We start from the raw sequence: 19,651 nt of genomic DNA, 5'->3' as shown, positions 1-19,651 counted from the left end.
AGCTCGTTGCATAAAAGAAGAATTTAGTCTCATTGAATATTCAGAAATAATTATTAATGTTGCAAAAACAAATCAAAAACCTTTTGATACCCTATATAATAAAATTGAACATAAAAGACAAAATATTTTAAAAAATAATAAAAAAAAAAAAAAATAAAAATGTTAGAAACACATATTGAGGTTAATAAGGAAAAAGAATATAATGTAGGGCAAGCAGTTTATGAAATAAACTAAAAACAAGTTATAAGAAACAGGTTGTTAAGGAAAACCTACCTACCAAAATAATAATCAATAGTAGAAACAGAATTATTTACAAAGACGATATTAAGTTTTAAAATATATTATATTTCTTTTATAATTACAGAAAATTTATTTCATTTGTAATGATAACCACTTCAGAAATAATTGATTACTCCAATCACGATTTTTTCCTGTTGAAAGACAAAAAGGATGTCCTTACTTATGAATTATTTGCCGACTTATCCCACGTAACTAATTTAAATTTTTATAAAGAAATAATCGATCTAGAATCAGGATGTGTAAGAAAAGAAGAAATATACGGGCACAATGGGAAATTACTTACGAAATACAGATACTAGAATTAATTTTGTCACAACTGATACCAACTAAATCAAAAAGAGGAATAAATGAGTTAGGCACCTTTTTCGAAATGGTTAGCTGGAACTCCGGATCACCATGAATTCATTAAAATGCAGAATAAAATAAATGATTTAATTTAAAACAATAAACAACAATTTATTATTAACTCCAAATTGTTTAAAGAATTGCCGTTACGAAAACATCGTTTACGTTTATTAACATTTGACTTACAAAACATTATTGATACTATCACACTAGCCAAAAATTGATTTATTCAACACACAAATTTTAAATAATGAAGACATCAAAGGTTTTTGTCTTGTTTTCTTGTAGCTTTGTGTGATTCTCGAGTCTCTGTTTTGCGTCTGCGTCCCGTTCTCGTGGCAACGAATTGATTTCGACCCGCGTTCGTGCTCAATCGTAAATTTGAAATAAATTAAAAATGTCATCGCCATCATCTTCACCGTTATCTTTCTCTGCCTCGTCTTCTACTACGGCATCATTTGCTACCCCTTACTCTATCGCGATGAGAAGAAATATCGGTTTATGGACGTATCGTCAACCATTACCGCCGCCACATCACGATCCATTCAGTTCATAGAGAACTATCCCAACCAAAAGCACCATCATACGTTGGCCTGATTCGAGGTGTGGACACCCGGAGAATAGTGGTTTAGTAGTATATACCCTTTTTAAATTTCCTATATTATTGATCGAATTTCGTAACAAAACAGTACTGCATATATCAATAACCAGTTGAGGAGTTCGCTGGAAAGGGAATTAATCATTAAAATTTGTAGTTGGTTTCCTACGCATCCCCGACTGTTTCTTTATCTGTTGCTTCTCTTTATCCCTTTATCAACAAATTTGGCCTGTCCTCTGGCCCTTCTTCCTTCTCCCTCCTGCATCTTTGGCCTTTTTTATTTATTTTAATGCAGGTAGTTTTAGCCGTTTATTCACAGCTGTGTTCTCTGTTCTTTTTTTTTTTTTTGTGGGACACAGCCAAATTGTGGTAATTGAGTCGAGGGAATATAGCGACCTTTTTTGTACCGTCTTTACGCAACCCAATATGAATTAAGAATCCGAATCGTACCCTCTACAACGAAAAATCTTTAAATTCACATTCCATAACTTTTATGCTCAAAGACCAACTCAATATAGACATTTTTCAAACACCACCTCACAAAAGCACTGTAAACGGTCAGGTCAAAAGATTGCATTCGACACTCTCTGAAATCATGAGATGTATCAAAAAAGATGGAATCCACAGAAACTTTTCTTAATAACTAGAAAGAGCAGTGTAAGAATATAACTACACCATTCATCCCGCAACAAAAAGACGACCACTTGAAGTGTTCTTTGGTAGAACAGTATCAACCAAACCCGAAGCTTTCGAACAAACTAGACTTGACAACATAGACAAACTAATAGACAAACAGAAAAAAGACTTCAATTACCATAACCAGAAACGTAACACATTAAAAAACTATAACATTGGCGGCGAAATTTATGTTAAGATAAACGTAACAGAAACGTAACACATTAAAAAACTATAACATTGGCGGCGAAATTTATGTTAAGATAAACACACGATTTGATTATAAATTATCAGCAAGATATAAAAGAAATATACGAATTTTAACAGTTCAAAGACAAAAAGGTTGTTATTACTTATGAATCATATACCGATTTATTCCACGTAACTAATTTAAGTTTTTATAAAGAAATAATCGACCTAGAATCAGGATACATAAAAGGTCACAATGAGAAATAACTTACGAACTCCAATTAATAGAATTAATTTTGTCACAGCTTTTATCAACTAGATCAAAAAGGGGAATAAATGAGTTAGGCACTCTTTGGAAATGGTTAGCTGGAACTCCGGATCACGATGATTTCATTACAATACATAATAAAATTAACGACTTAATTGAAAACAATAACCAAAAATTTAAAATTGCAAAAGTGCAAAACATTATTGATACTATTACACTGGCAAAAATAGATGTATTTAATACAAAAATGTTAAATAATGAAGACATTAAAGAAATATTAAATCACCAACAACAAAAGCCTGTAATAGTTGCAGATCTAATGGATATCTGCGTATTCAAAATTGTACTACATAACGAACTCTTAATAATTTATATAAAATACCCTGTAATAACTAATAGATGCGAAATTTATTATGCCAGGTCCATTTCACATAACGATGAAAAATTACTAATAAGCAATCAGGTCGCAAAATGCGAAAATACTTTCTATGAAATATCTAATTTTAAGAATTAACTTTTTAATAACTGTGGTATTTTAAGTTTAAGTTTTACCCGCTTACTAAATGGAGAGAACCCAAATTGAACAAAAATACGAGAAAAAATTAGAATATAAATATTATTCAATAAGGTGCCATTCTAATAAATGGAAATAATAATGTAAACAATTCTCAATTGGACGGGTCATATTTGATAACATTCAACGCCGCAACCACAATAAATAATATTTCATAACTAATATAGAAAAAAAAATACTTGAGTACATACCCACCAACCACTTTAAGAATCTGGAAATATCAGATTACATAAAATCCAACAACTCAGAACTTACTCTTGACAACAATAATATTTTAAACCCATTTATTGAAATTTACAATTGGAAAATATCAATTTCATTTATATTACTAATTTGAATCATGTTGTATTTGTTTACTACATTAATAATAAAATTCAGAAAAACTATAATTGTAACCAAACAAAAGCGGCCAGAACTCAAAAATCTAAATACTGAAAAAGAATTTTTAACAGAATTAAGATAACTTTTAAACGAAATTAAGCGGGGCGCGTCATTTTAGAAGGGGGAGAGTTATCCAACCCGTAAATATAGCAATCTGCCCCAGTTAATAAACAAATATTAAACTCCAATTTTTGCCCTTGTACTTGTCGCCAACACTTAGGCCGCTCATATTTAAATTTCACTATGCTTTGAAATAACTTCAGCATAAAACTTTTATCCTAAACATAAAAGTTCAAAAAGCTCGAATCAAAAGGCCGAGGTTAATTTTGGATCAGGATTAATAATTAAAAGAACAGTCTGCATCGGGACGAGATCGTAAAAGCTTCAAGCCAAAGATAAGCTACCAATAAAGTGTCTATTAATAGAAGTGAAAAAGTCTATCTCCGAATAAATTTTAAATAATAAAAAATGCATTTAATTTGCATGGTAATCGGTTCGTAGTCTTTGCACAAACTAGTCAACCACGATGTCTATTTCAGTTAAATTGATTTTTAAGCAATGATGTTCAAAGGAGGATGGTATCTTGGTGGCTTATCAAAAAAAATTAGATATCCGTGGTTGGTGTCAATATTATTAATTTGAATTCGCTGTCCATGAACCGCTGTGATTAGTATAAGCAGTGGTGTTATCAGGTACCAGGAGTCTGTAAAATTGAGAGTTAATTATTTTTCATTTTTTTTTTGAATTGTGTTTTGTAATAGTGGTCAGAGTCTGTCTGTTCTACATTTTTGGTTGGTTTAAAATGAATTTCTAATTTTTGTAGAGGACCTTCTCTTTAATTAGTGTCAATGTCTAATTCCTGTCGGCCTTCATTTATTTTATCTATTTTCTTCTCATTAATTTTTTTAATGTGTCTAATATTGGCCGCCATGCCAGTAGGTATCACAAGGGTATCTGGAAGGGCAACTACACTCTCCACTCGAGGGCGGTTGGAAATAGGCTCTTAGTAAGGTCAAGTCTCTGCTAAGAGTGCTGGCTAATCGTAGTTGGGCTGGAGCTGGCAACTCTCAAAAATTTCCACATATCCGGGCCGGAGAGTCTGCCAGGCTGTGGGCCCGGGAAACAACTAGCCCAGTCGCTAACGGAGAGTCCGGGCAAGTGGCTTCCGCCCGGTATTGTTAGCCTTACCCGGGTACTGCGGATCTCTGCCCGGGTGGACAGTTTATTTCTCTCCAACTCGTGGGAAATATGAACAAAAGACCTACAAATATTGAAATACCGCAGGCCTTGACTGCGGGAAATGTCGCAAGACAATTTGAGGACCGTCTCCTTGACGGATAGCGGCCTACTTTGGTGGTAACACCAAAAAATGCTCCCAATCGGAGTGTGCCAACGGCTGTTGGTGTCGAACTGCAGGACGTAGAGAATAATGAAGATAAGGCTATCATAATAGAAGAAAACATTGTCGTGCTCAAAGAGGACTAGACGAAAATCATAAACAAATCAATGAATTTTATTATTGGCCAAATGTATTCATGAAATTAATGGAATATATCTACTCAATTTAAATCCTTTGTACAAAGATGTGGTTTAACTCTACATTTCGCAGACCCCAGACACAGTACCTCGAACGGACAAGTTGAAAGGGCACATTCTACATTAACAGAATTAGCTCGTTGCATAAAAGAAAAATTTAGTCTCATTGAATATTCAGAAATAATTATTAATGTTGCAAAAGAATTCAATCAGAGCATTCATTCTACAACAAATCAAAAACCTTTTGATACCCTATATAATAAAATTGAACATAAAAGACAAAATATTTTAAAAAATAATAAAAAAAAAAAAAATAAAAATGTTAGAAACACATATTGAGGTTAATAAGGAAAAAGAATATAATGTAGGGCAAGCAGTTTATGAAATAAACTAAAAACAAGTTATAAGAAACAGGTTGTTAAGGAAAACCTACCTACCAAAATAATAATCAATAGTAGAAACAGAATTATTTACAAAGACGATATTAAGTTTTAAAATATATTATATTTCTTTTATAATTACAGAAAATTTATTTAATTTGTAATGATAACCACTTCAGAAATAATTGATTACTCCAATCACGATTTTTTCCTGTTGAAAGACAAAAAGGATGTCCTTACTCCAACGAACTGATTTCGACCCGCGTTCGTGCTCAATCGTAAATTCGAAATAAATTAAAAATGTCATCGCCATCATCTTCACCGTTATCTTTCTCTGCCTCGTCTTCTACTAAGGCATCATTTGCTACCCCTTACTCTATCGCGATGAGAAGAAATATCGGTTTATGGACGTATCGTCAACCATTACCGCCGCCACATCGCGATCCATTCAGTCCATAGAGAACTATCCCGACCAAAAGCACCACCATACGTTGGCCTGATTCGAGGTGTGGACACCCGGAGAATAGTGGTTTAGTAGTACTTCTATTTAGTAACGCGAAAAAGACTTAAATGGCAGCCAGAAACGAAAATCCATTAGTATGACTACAGATTTAGGTCCTAAATCTTAACAAAAAATATGTCGAATTTTATCTCTATATACCCTTTTTATATTTCCTATATTATTGATCGAATTTCGTAACAAAACAGTACTGCATATAGCAATAACCAGTTGAGGAGTTCGCTGGAAAGGGAATTAATCATTCAAATTTCTAGTTGGTTAACTACGCATCCCCGACTGTTTCTTTATCTGTTGCTTCTCTTTATCCCCTTATCAACAAATTTGGCCTGTCCTCTGGCCCTTTTTCCTTCTCCCTCCTGCATCTTTGGCCTTTTTTATTTATTTTAATGCAGGTAGTTTTAGCCGTTTATTTATTTGCATTCGACACTCTCTAAAATAATGAGATGTATCAAAAAAGATGGAACCCACAGAAACTTTTCTTAATAACTAGAAACAGCAGTGTACGAATATAACTACACCATTCATCCCGTAACAAAAAGAAGACCACTTGAAGTGTTCTTTGGTAGAACAGTATCAACCAAACCCGAAGCTTTCGAACAAACTAGACTTGAGAACATAGACAAACTAATAGACAAACAGAAAAAAGACTTCAATTACCATAACCAGAAACGTAACACATTAAGAAACTATAACATTGGCGGCGAAATTTATGTTAAGATAAACACACGATTTGATTCTAAATTATCAGCAAGATATAAAAGAAATATACGAATTTTTCCAGTTCAAAGACAAAAAGGTTGTTATTACTTATGAATCATATACCGACTTATTCCACGTAACTAATTTAAGTTTTTATAAAGAAATAATCGACCTAGAATCAGGATACATAAAAGGTCACAATGAGAAATAACTTACGAACTCCAATTATGTTAGTAATATAACTAATTTGAATCATTTTGTATTTGTTTACTACATTAATAATAAAATTTAGAAATACTATAATTGTAACCAAACAAAAGCGGCCAGAACTCAAAAATCTAAATACTGAAAAAGAATTTTTAACAGAATTAAGATAACGTTTAAGCGAAATTAAGCGGGGCGCGTCATTTTAGAAGGGGGAGAGTTATCCAACCCGTAAATATAGCAATCTGCCCCAGTTAATAAACAAATATTAAACTCCAATTTTTGCCCTTGTACTTGTCGCCAACACTTAGGCTGCTCATATTTAAATTTCACTATGCTTTGAAATAACTTCAGCATAAAACTTTTATCCTAAACATAAAAGTTCAAAAAGCTCGAATCAAAAGGCCGAGGTTAATTTTGGATCAGGATTAATAATTAAAAGAACAGTCTGCATCGGGACGAGATCGTAAAAGCTTCAAGCCAAAGATAAGCTACCAATAAAGTGTCTATTAATAGAAGTGAAAAAGTCTATCTCCGAATAAATTTTAAATAATAAAAAATGCATTTAATTTGCATGGTAATCGGTTCGTAGTCTTTGCTCAAACTAGTCAACCACGATGTCTATTTCAGTTAAATTGATTTTTAAGCAATGATGTTCAAAGGAGGATGGTATCTTGGTGGCTTATCAAAAAAATGAGATATCCGCGGTTGGTGTCAATATTATTAATTTGAATTCGCTGTCCATGAACCGCTGTGATTAGTATAAGCAGTGGTGTTATCAGGTACCAGGAGCCTGTAAAATTGAGAGTTAATTATTTTTCATTTCTTTTTTGAATTGTGTTTTGTAATAGTGGTCAGAGTCTGTCTGTTCTACATTTTTGGTTGGTTTAAAATGAATTTATAATTTTTGTAGAGGACCTTCTCTTTAATTAGTGTCAATGTCTAATTCCTGTCGGCCTTCATTTATTTTATCTATTTTCTTCTCATTAATTTTTTTAATGTGTCTAATATTGGCCGCCATGCCAGTAGGTATCACAAGGGGATCAACGCGCCACCAACGGTGGAACGCGCCGTAATTGTGACACACTACTGGAAGGGCAACTACACTCTTCACTCGAGGGCGGCTGGAAATAGGCTCTTAGTAAGGTCATGTCTCTGCTAAGAGTGCTGGCTAATCGTAGTTGGGCTGGAGCTGGCAACTCTCAAAAATTTCCACATATCCGGGCCGGAGAGTCTGCCAGGCTGTGGGCCCGGGAAACAACTAGCCCAGTCGCTAACGGAGAGTCCGGGCAAGTGGCTTCCGCCCGGTATTGTTAGCCTTACCCGGGTACTGCGGATCTCTGCCCGGGTGGACAGTTTATTTCTCTCCAACTCGTGGGAAATATGAACAATAGACCTACAAATATTGAAATACTGTAATGATGAACTCCAATTAATAACACAAGTCCGTTTTAGGTTGAATGCAGCCGTCGGGCTGACTTATATTTATTCAATTTATTCTTTTGATTTTAGAGTAGGCAGAAATGGTTCTGCCAGCTCAACGTCTACAGAGTGTCTGCTTTTACAGTTTTGAATATATTTGGACTTAGGCTAATCCGCGTAACTGCGCTGCCGGGTACGCCAGCAGCGGAGCAGCGTTCTTATGTATATCTTATATATCTAGACTTATCGGGAGAGCGAGCTAAGTATGTACGTATGTAATATGCATTTTGTCGGCGTGGGAATGCTGACCATGCACTTATACTTTGTGGCCTTCGAGTGGGCAATGCACTTATACTTTTTGGCCTTCAAGTGGGCGATCATGTTACATCTGCCCTGGGCCTTACTGCGTGCATAAACATAAACATAAACATAAACATAGCAACAAAGTGCTGCCATATGTTAATATGCTATTTTATTTAATTGTTGTTAATATTGCATAGGCACATACTACATCTCCCTCCTTTTGAAAAATAACGTAACCTAGTGAAGTTATTTTAATTATTAAATGCAAATTATTTTATTTTAAATTTTTTTTTTTAATTTTGTTTGTGTTTTTGTTTGAACAACAATAGTATTATTAATATAAAAGTTGATTTTGTAATGCAAAGATAAAAATATACATAGTGTATGGAAAATTTTGTAATAATGATTAAGGAAAATATAAGTTTAAAATCAATCATGAATGAAATTTCTTTAATCTATCTTTATGAACTACTTGCCTCTTATTTTTATTAGTAAGTATCGTAATATTGTTATTATCTCCTATGCTATCTATCTTATAGGGCCCTGTGTATTTAAAGTCTAATTTATGACCTACCTCATTTCTTAGTAAAACTTTATCTCCTACTTCTAACTCTATGTCATTTACTTTTAAGTCATAATTTTCCTTATTTTTCTCTTTATGTGCTTCAAGCAGTTTTCTTGCTCGACCATATGCTACTCCTAACCTATATTTACTCTCCTTAGCGTAATCATCTATGTTATATATTGGTTCTATGCTATGTAGTTTATTAAAATGTTTTGGTAAATTACTTGTTCTACCGAAAACTAATTCATATGGACAATAATTATGTACCATAGATGGGGTAGTGTTGAAGCAGTATACGAAGTATTGAAGCCATACGTCCCAATCGGTTTTGTCCGCCGATATGTAGGATCGTATATACTCGTTTAAAGTTCTATGACTTCTTTCTACTACTCCAACTGTCTGGTGGTGATGAGCTGATGTTATATTTTTTATTTTCAAATATTTACATAGGTCAGTAATTATTGAATTCTTATACTCTGTTCCCATGTCCGTTATGAACGTCTTCATTGGACCGTACTTTAGAATAAAAGATTCAAATATAGCTTTTGCGACTGTTTTTGCGCTTTTATTTGCTATTGGTATGGCAACTAAGTACTTGGTTAAATCACATATGAGAGTGACTGCGTACTCGTTACCATTTTCTGACTTAGGTAGTGGACCAATTGTGTCCACGACAACTCTATCGAAAGCATGTTCTGGTGTGTCGGTTATAGTCATTGGGGTCTTTATATGCTTTGTTGTTTTTGCTTTTTGGCATTTTTGACATTTTCTTACGTACTCTTTTATGTATTTACTCATATTTTTCCAATAGTAATGTCTTCTGACCTTGGCCAAGGATTTTATAATGCCTGTATGCCCTCCTTGTATTGGATCATCATGTAGTGTAGACAATATAACTTCTTTTTCTTTTTCATTATTTATTTGGGTCACCGGGATAAGTAGCGCTACTTTTAAATTCTTTAATATTTTATTGCCCATATTTTTAAATTCATCTATTGAAACGTGTTCAAAGATTTTCTTCCACGGTGCCATTTTGATTTGGCTGATATCATATATACCGGCTTGCAATTCAAGCCTTTGGAAAAATTGATCTAAATCAAGAATTCCATTAGTATAAAGATCACCAACATCATATCTTGCAATGATTTTCTTTCCATGTTTAAATAAACATATCGTGTCATTCAATTGCAATGTCACTACTTTTCGTACCTCGTCATTTGTTATGACTTCGTATACGTTGGGCTCTGAAGCTTTTTCTTTGGTTTGTTTGTGCAAATCCAATTTTTCTTTTCCTGCGCAGGATTTTTGTCTACTTTGAAATCTTGTAGTGACTTTTAATATATTTCCAATTATTTCTTTTAGCTCTTTGATGGTTATTCTTGATAACGCATCAGCTACGTGATTGTCTTTGCCCTTTAGATACTCTACCGTAAAATTATATTCCTCTAATTCAAGCCTTATTCTTGTTAATTTAGAACTGGGGTTCACCATCGAGAATAAATATGTCAATGGTCTATGGTCTGTTTTCACAGTGAAGTGCTTTCCGTAAATGTATGGTCTAAAATGTACTATTGCCTAATGAATTGCTGCTAACTCTTGTTCTTTTGTACTCTCCTACACCTTTCGTAAAAGCTCTTGATGCATAAGCAACTGGGAGTTGATAGCCATTATGGTTTTGAGTTAAAACTGCGCCACACGCTTGCTTGCTTGCATCTGTTATTATGCAAAATTCTTTGCTGAAGTCTGAGTACTGCAAGAGTGTTGGGTTAATTAGCTGAGATTTTAAATGTATGAATGCTTTTTGACATTCATCTGTCCACTTGAATGGAACAATCTTTTTACATAATCTTGTTATGTGCCGCGAATAGTCGGCGAAATTTTTCATAAAACGTCTGTAGTAATTGCAAAATGCTACAAAACATCTAGCGCTGTCCGCATCATGTGGAACTGGCTAGTTCTGAATGACATCATATTTTTTGTCATCCGGCAAAATTCCTTTGTCTGTGCATTTATGTCCCAAAAATGTGACTTCATGCATGAAAAATGAACATTTTTCAGGATGTAACTTTAGGTTGTATTCCCTGCATTTACCAAAAACTTCAGTGATGTTTTTAAGCATATGTTTTTCAGAACAACTTATGACTATTAAGTCATCCATATAAAGGATTGCCTGAGACGGTTCTATTCCGGAGAATGCTATAGTCATCATTCTTTGGAATGAATTAGGCGATATTTTTAAGCCAAATGGCAATCGCGTGAAATGATAGGAGCCATTGCTGGTTGAGAAAGATGTTATATCTCTCGAGCCTTCATCTAGTTCGATTTGATGAAAACCTGACATTAAATCAAGGCAGGAGAAATATTTTGCTCGACCAAGTTGGTCCAAAATATCATCTATTCTCGGTAGTGGAAATTTGTCAGCTAAAAGTTTCTTATTAATTTGGCGATAGTCTATTACTAATCTCCATTTCTTTTTATATGAATTTGGGCTTGACTTTTTAGGTACTAATAGCAAAGGGCTATTGTACTGTGAAACTGATGGTTCGACTATTTTATCTTTTATTAATTTCTGAACATGGGCTTGTATTTCTTCTACTTGACTATGAGGACTTCTATAATTTTTCGTGTATACTGGTTCATCATCTTTTAATCTCAACTGTTGTTTATAAAAATTATTAACCGTTATTGGTTCTGATTCTAATGCAAATATATCTATATATTCGCTGCATATATTTTCTAATTGTGATTTGAACAATTCGGGGAAATTTTTCTTTAATTGAGATAAGACAGTTTTATTTCTGTTTTCACTATTTACCTGAACTACATTGTAGTTCGAAAGTGGCTCATATTTTAATGTGTCCATATTAACTAATTGGTCAGAATCTGTCGTATTTAAAATTCGGACAACTGTATTACTTGATGTTGCGATTGTATTTGCAACATTAATACCAGTTTGAATTTCCTGGTTTGGAATTAAAATGTTATCATCTTTGGATGATACTATTAATCTTCGGACAACTTGGGATCTTGCTGGTAATAAAGTTGTGTTAATACCAGAGCTTTATGTTATGGGAATATAAATTGGAAATTTCAAATTGTTTGGTCTAATTATAAACCAATCTTCTTCTGGGTTTAAATCAATTTGGCAATTATATTTTTTAATGAAATCTATTCCTATTATTCCATCACACGGTATGGGAAAATTTTTATCTACTAAATGAAAGTCGTGTGGGATAATGTATTTACCTGTCTGTATCTCAATAAAAGTCTGTCCTCGCGACTGAATTTTCTGATGGCTTATGCCTTGAATGTTTATTTCATTAGTTATTTGAATATTAGAAAATTTGTCAGAGTTCTCTTTGAGAATAGAGATATCTGCACCTGTATCAAGAAGAAAAAATAGTTTTACGCCTGTTTCGGCATGAATGAAAGTAGAAAATATGTTGAGATTATAATTGATGGTGTATACTCTTCGATCTTCTTTTACTGAGTACCTAAAGGCTGTTGCGAGTTTCCCTGATCTTGGATTACTCGTACATTTGCATTATTTCCGTTATAGTTGTTCTGATTGTTATTACGGCCTCTATTTCCATTATTGCGGCCTCTGTTATAGCCATTATAGCGGTTATTATTATTTCCATTATAGCGGTTTTGATAACCGTTATTCTGGTAACCGTTATTTTGGTAACCGTTATTGTAGTTGCCTCTATTACTATTGTTATTGAAGCCTCTACCTCGGTTTCCACCTCTATTGGCATTTCCGTATCCTCTGTTGGATCTGTTACCTCTAAAGTACATCACTTTATTGATGTCACCGGTAACTCTTGCACTCGTTCTTATGTATGCGCTTATCGCTGCATCCATAGTGGTGCAAGTCCCTGCTTCCAGTACTGTTTTTATACTTTCGTGCTCAGCACGATTTATCATTGTGTCTATTGCCTCTTTAGTGCTTAGACCAGTGGCATGTTCGAGAGGTAAACCCTCATAGATAAAGGAAGCTTCTAGTAGCTTTCTCAGCCTATCAACTTCAGCGGTAAATTGCATTGCAGTTTTACCTCTTTGCTGAACTGTTGCTAGTTTTGCCTTGACATTACTGGATGTTTCACCTACGACTACTTTCTGCAATTTGTTTATAATTGCCGGAATCGTTGTTTCATTTTCAACTGAGTTCAAAGTTGTTCCAATTATTTTTGACTTAATGACCTCAATTGCAATGTCTTCATATGGTCCTTTAGCTAGGTCTACCAATTTGATTGCCTTTATGAATCTTTGTAAATGGATCTTTTGTCCATCAAATTCTGGCACTGTGCAAGCGACTTCCTTGATGTACGACCTAATGGCTGCTGCTTGTTCTGCCATCGTTACTTTATTTTCGGAGTCAGCTGCGTTATTCGTTTTATCCTCGTCCCTCAGCATTAATTTTGCTGGTAAAGTTAGATCGTGAAGATCTTCCTCTTTAATATCTTCTTTGACTCTAGTCATATCTTCTTCATCAGAGTTAGTGCTGTCTTCATCTAAATTTATTCTTAGCGGTGTGTTTACTATGGTTGGAATTTCTATCTGGAGACTGAATTTATTTTTTATGAATATTAATTTTTCTCTTAATGTCACCAAAGCTTTAGCACACTGTTTGCTGTCCAAATTCTATGTATTTTGTTGGATCAGCTCTCTGACTTCATTATAACTATTTACCAGGACTTGGGCATTCTTATTAATTGTTACAGCTTGTATTGATCTGTTTTGCGTTAAGCATTTATAAGATTTTCTGAAGTTTTCATTTGGATTTTTTATCTGATCAACAAGCTTTTCCCAGTCCATGCTGTGGTATACTCATATCTTCTAATTTATGCATTTGTATTTTTTTTTAGATAAATTCAATATTACGTTTTTTTTTATTTATTATTATTTTCTCATAAAATTTTCCTCCTATTTTCATTCGTAATTGATTCTCTTCAAGATCCTCCTTAAATATTATCTAAACCGTTAGCAGTGCTACGGTATCTTTTCTTAAGACACTTGTTATGCAATTTGTATATTTTTATTAATGCATTGGATACCATAATTAATGCGATTACAATTAGTATTATGGTTATCCAGAACAAATCTGCATTTTGGACTTCAACTTTATTTATGACATTGGCTGTAGAATCCACAGTTTTAGTGTCTATTAGACCCATTTTGGTTATACTAATTTTATATCTTGGCAAGGAATCTTCTATCATATATATATTTTTATATTTTTACTTTTACTTATTCCATTTGTCTCTATAGACATTTATGTATGAAATTTTTTATTTATAAAATTTTTTCTTCAATGTTCGCAAGATTTAAAAAAAAATTGTATTTTACATTGTTGCCTGCCTGTTTCTAGCTATGGCTTCACGGGCCATATTGGGATAACAGGGCATAATAGTATACGCTCCGTTTTACAATATTTCTTACAATTTTTCTTATATTTATATTTTATATTTATTATGGTATATATATTTAATTTTCTGCTGCTGCTGATGCTCATCAGGTGTCAGCTGGGCGTCGCCGGGGGTGGCACGCTGACACTCCCTCGCTACTGTCTATTGTTTGGTCGCTGACGATGTCGATGGCTGCTCACAAGTCCCCAAGCAGTGAGGACTCCAGATTCCTTCGCAGCCAGTGGGGCAGGACTTCTTTAGTTTTGTTAATGCTGTTGCTGGTGCTGGACATGCCTGGTATTTTGGAACTTCATTAATTGTGGTTATATTTTTAATATTATCTGAGTGAGTTTTCTCGAGTTTATGGGTCTTTAATTCTTGCTAATATTGCAGCAAATGGTCTAGCTCTGCTTGTAGCTTTAGAGCTTTCGAGCAAACCGGTGGCGTTTGCTGACCGTATATTAGCCACCTCACGTGGGCTATACGTTTATTCAGCTTTGTTTTCAAACCGCCACGGTGTTTGCCCATACTCAATAGAACTCTACTCACTCAGATTTTTCCTTGGTTTTTGCAGTTCCATTTAATTATTCCTTGTGATGGGTCTTCTTCCAGTCCAGTATTCCTTTGTCTTCACCAGCTTTGGTCAATTCGTCCAACGTTGCACGAATGTCACGGTCGCCATGTAATGATGAACTCCAATTAATAACACAAGTCCGTTTTAGGTTGAATGCAGCCGTCGGGCTGACTTATATTTATTCAATTTATTCTTTTGATTTTAGAGTAGGCAGAAATGGTTCTGCCAGCTCAACGTCTACAGAGTGTCTGCTTTTATAGTTTTGAATATATTTGGACTTAGGCTAATCCGCGTAACTGCGCTGCCGGGTACGCCAGCGGCGGAGCGGCGTTCTTATGTATATCTTATATATCTAGACTTATCGGGAGAGCGAGCTAAGTATGTACGTATGTAATATGCATTTGGTCGGCGTGGGAATGCTGACCATGCACTTATACTTTGTGGCCTTCGAGTGGGCAATGCACTTATACTTTTTGGCCTTCAAGTGGGCGATCATGTTACATCTGCAACAAAGTGCTGCCATATGTTAATATGCTATTTTATTTAATTGTTGTTAATATTGCATAGGCACATACTACAATACCGCAGGCCTTGACTGCGGGAAATGTCGCAAGACAAATTGAGGACCGTCTCCTTGACGGATAGCGGCCTACTTTGGTGGTAACACCAAAAAATGCTCCCAATCGGAGTGTGCCAACTGCTGTTGGTGTCGAACTGCAGGACGTAGAGAATAATGAAGATAAGGCTATCATAATAGAAGAAAACATTGTCGTGCCCAAAGAGGACTAGACGAAAATTATAAACAAATCAATGAATTTTATTATTGGCCAAATGTATTCATGAAATTAATAGAATACATCTACTCAATTTAAATCCTTTGTACAAAGATGTGGTTTAACTCTACATTTCGCAGACCCCAGTCACAGTACCTCGAACGGACAAGTTGAAAGGGCACATTCTACATTAACAGAATTAGCTCGTTGCATAAAAGAAGAATTTAGTCTCATTGAATATTCAGAAATAATTATTAATGTTGCAAAAGAATTCAATCAGAGCATTCATTCTACAACAAATCAAAAACCTTTTAATACCCTATATAATAAAATTGAACATAAAAGACAAAATATTTTAAAAAATAATCAAGAAAAAATGTTAGAAACACATATTGAGGTTAATAAGGAAAAAGAATATAATGTAGGGCAAGCATTTTATGAAATAAACTAAAAACAAGTTATAAGAAACAGGTTTCTAAGGAAAACCTACCTACCAAAATAATAATCAATAGTATAAACAGAATTATTTACAAAGACAATATTAGGTTTTAAAAAATATTATATTTCTTTTATAATTACAGAAAATTTATTTCATTTGTAATGATAACCACTTCAGAAATAATTGATTACTCCAATCACGAATTTTTCCTGTTGAAAGACAAAAAGGATATCCTTACTTATGAATTATTTGCCGACTTATCCCACGTAACTAATTTAAATTTTTATAAAGAAATAATCGATCTAGAATCAGGATGTGTAAGAAAAGAAGAATTATACGGACACAATGGGAAATTACTTACGAAATACAGATACTAGAATTAATTTTGTCACAACTGATACCAACTAGATCAAAAAGGGGAATAAATGAGTTAGGCACCTTTTTCGAAATGGTTAGCTGGAACTCCGGATCACCATGAATTCATTAAAATGCAGAATAAAATAAATGATTTAATTGAAAACAATAAACAACAATTTATTATTAACTCCAAACTGTTTAAAGAATTGCCGTTACGAAAACATCGTTTACGTTTATTAACATTTGACTTACAAAACATTATTGATACTATCACACTAGCCAAAAATTGATTTATTCAACACACAAATTTTAAATAATGAAGACATCAAAGGTTTTTGTCTTGTTTTCTTGTTGCTTTGTGTGATTCTCGAGTCTCTGTTTTGCGTCTGTGTCCCGTTCTCGTGGCAACGAACTGATTTCGACCCGCGTTCGTGCTCAATCGTAAATTCGAAATAAATTAAAAATGTCATCGCCATCATCTTCACCGTTATCTTTCTCTGCCTCGTCTTCTACTACGGCATCATTTGCTACCCCTTACTCTATCGCGATGAGAAGAAATATCGGTTTATGGACGTATCGTCAACCATTACCGCCGCCACATCGCGATCCATTCAGTTCTTAGAGAACTATCCCGACCAAAAGCACCACCATACGTTGGCCTGATTCGAGGTGTGGACACCCGGAGAATAGTGGTTTAGTAGTATATACCCTTTTTAAATTTCCTATATTATTGATCGAATTTCGTAACAAAACAGTACTGCATATAGCAATAACCAGTTGAGGAGTTCGCTGGAAAGGGAATTAATCATTCAAATTTGTAGTTGGTTTCCTACGCATCCCCGACTGTTTCTTTATCTGTTGCTTCTCTTTATCCCTTTATCAACAAATTTGGCCTGTCCTCTGGCCCTTTTTCCTTCTCCCTCCTGCATCTTTGGCCTTTTTTATTTATTTTAATGCAGGTAGTTTTAGCCGTTTATTCGCCGCTGTGTTCTCTGTTCTTTTTTTTTTGTGGGACACAGACAAATTGTGGTAATTGAGTCGAGGGAATATAGCGACCTTTTTTGTACCGTCTTTACGCAACCCAATATGAATTAAGAATCCGAATCGTACCCTCTACAACGAAAAATCTTTAAATTCGCATTCCATAACTTTTATGCTCAAAGACCAACTCAATATAGACATTTTTCAAACACCACCTCACAAAAGCACTGTAAACGGTCAGGTCAAAAGATTCCATTCGACACTCTCTGAAATAATGAGATGTATCAAAAAAGATGGAACCCACAGAAACTTTTCATAATAACTAGAAACAGCAGTGTACACCATTCATCCCGTAACAAAAAGAAGACCACTTGAATTGTTCTTTGGTAGAACAGTATCAACCAACCCCGAAGCTTACGAACAAACTAGACTTGACAACATAGACAAACTAATAGACAAACAGAAAAAAGACTTCAATTACCATAACCAGAAACGTAACACATTAAAAAACTATTACATTGGCGGCGAAATTTATGTTAAGATAAACACACGATTTGATTCTAAATTATCAGCAAGATATAAAAGAAATATACGAATTTTTCCAGTTCAAAGACAAAAAGGTTGTTATTACTTATGAATCATATACCGACTTATTCCACGTAACTAATTTAAGTTTTTATAAAGAAATAATAAACCTAGAATCAGGATACATAAAAGGTCACTGTTTAGCTATTGAGCTTTTTCAATAGCTGTTGCGAAAAATAAATAAAACCGAAGAAAGTTTGTTTATATTACGACACTGTTTATTTTGCGAATTGTTTAAGGCAGCTAGTTCCTAGGCTAAGTCTTTTCCGAAACACGACGAATTGGCAATTGGCGGGGCAGGCAGCCGAAATGCAGCGCCCAAGCTAAACGTAGGTAGCTAACAACAACAAACAAAGAATGAGCGCCGTACAGATAAATGCGTGCGAGAGCAGCGGTTTGCACTATGGGCATCGCAACTGCTACCACTGCCTAATTTGGCTTATAATATTAAAGAATATGAGCTTAGTCTACTGCACAGTTTTGGCGGCTGCATGACCCAACATCCTCCCCCCATTGGAAGCTTGGCTTCCAACAGAGTCCTCAAGGGGAAGCAGGCACAGCTTGTTCACTGCCCGCCTTATTACTCCAGACGCGGTCCTCAATTCTGCAACTCGAGCGACGCCGTCTCTGCCAGGAATCAACTGCATGACTCACGCCAAAGGCCATCTCATTGGGGGTAGATTCTCGTCCTTAACAAGAACGACGTTGTCAACGGCTACGCCAGGCTTTGGGGTGCGCCACTTGGAACGCTGCTGGAGCAACGTCAAGTATTCTTCCTTCCATCGCGACCAAAATATTTGCTGAAGAAAGGAGATGCGCTGCCAAGATTCAAGCCTATTATAGTTTAGGCCCGTTGTATCTGGCTCGTCAAACGACGAAGGCGGACCACCATTGAGAAAATGCGCCGGAGTGAGGACATCCAGATCGGCAGGGTTCTCTGAAATGGGAACTGTCGAGAGATCCTTGATCAGCTCCAGGTGCACTGCCTTGGTTGCAAAGCATATAAATACGCAGACGTAGCATTTAACCGCGGGCTTGTTGCGACTATCCGACTTGTGAAAGAAGGGTCCACAGAAGTCTATACCAGCAACCTCAAAAGCGTGAGATCATTCCAAGCGCTCCTTGGGAAGGTCCGCCATTATGTGCTCTATCAGCCGCGGCTTAATCCGAAAACATCTGATGCACCTGTTCACGGCCTTGGTAACCGTCTTCCTCCCCCCAATAGGCCAATATTGGGATCGAATTGCACCCAGAAGAGCTCGAGGTCCGGCATGAAGATTGCTTTCATGGTAATGCGAGATAATTGCTAGAGTCACTGGATGGGACCTTGGAAGGATTTTCGGGTGGCGGCCATCAAAGTCCAATGACGAATTCCGGAGGCGACCGCCTACTCTAAGAAGTCAAAATTGATCCAGGAACGGCGAGAGCGATGATATGGGCCTAGACGAGGAAACTCTTCCCAGCGTTTTTAGGGACTGCAGGTCCTCCCATAAATGCGCGCCAACCACAGCATCATATGAGTACCCTCTTGAATGTGTGCGACGGTGAGCCCAGGATGACAAATTCCATTACAAA

The 19,651-nt window shown here is 35.3% G+C and overlaps 2 protein-coding genes and 1 pseudogene across 2 annotated transcripts; all 3 read left to right on the top strand.

Annotated features, from left to right (window-relative positions):
- Window positions 1-1,038: 1,038 nt before the first annotated feature.
- Window positions 1,039-1,261, top strand: LOC117149962 (the record flags this gene model as incomplete). Its single annotated transcript, XM_033316860.1, has 1 exon — window positions 1,039-1,261. A coding segment is annotated over one exon (204 nt), but the record flags the coding sequence as incomplete, so codon positions are not given.
- A 4,281-nt stretch (window positions 1,262-5,542) lies between these two features.
- LOC117149961 lies at window positions 5,543-5,765 on the top strand (annotated as a pseudogene).
- Window positions 5,766-16,969: 11,204 nt separating this feature from the next.
- LOC117149956 lies at window positions 16,970-17,187 on the top strand (the record flags this gene model as incomplete). Its single annotated transcript, XM_033316855.1, has 1 exon — window positions 16,970-17,187. A coding segment is annotated over one exon (204 nt), but the record flags the coding sequence as incomplete, so codon positions are not given.
- Between the last annotated feature and the right edge of the window lie 2,464 nt (window positions 17,188-19,651).

The sequence above is a fragment of the Drosophila mauritiana genome, unplaced genomic scaffold, assembly GCF_004382145.1.
Source record: "Drosophila mauritiana strain mau12 unplaced genomic scaffold, ASM438214v1 Y_05, whole genome shotgun sequence".
Classification (NCBI taxonomy): Eukaryota; Metazoa; Arthropoda; class Insecta; order Diptera; family Drosophilidae; genus Drosophila; species Drosophila mauritiana.
This window is presented reverse-complemented; position numbering and strand designations above follow the sequence as displayed.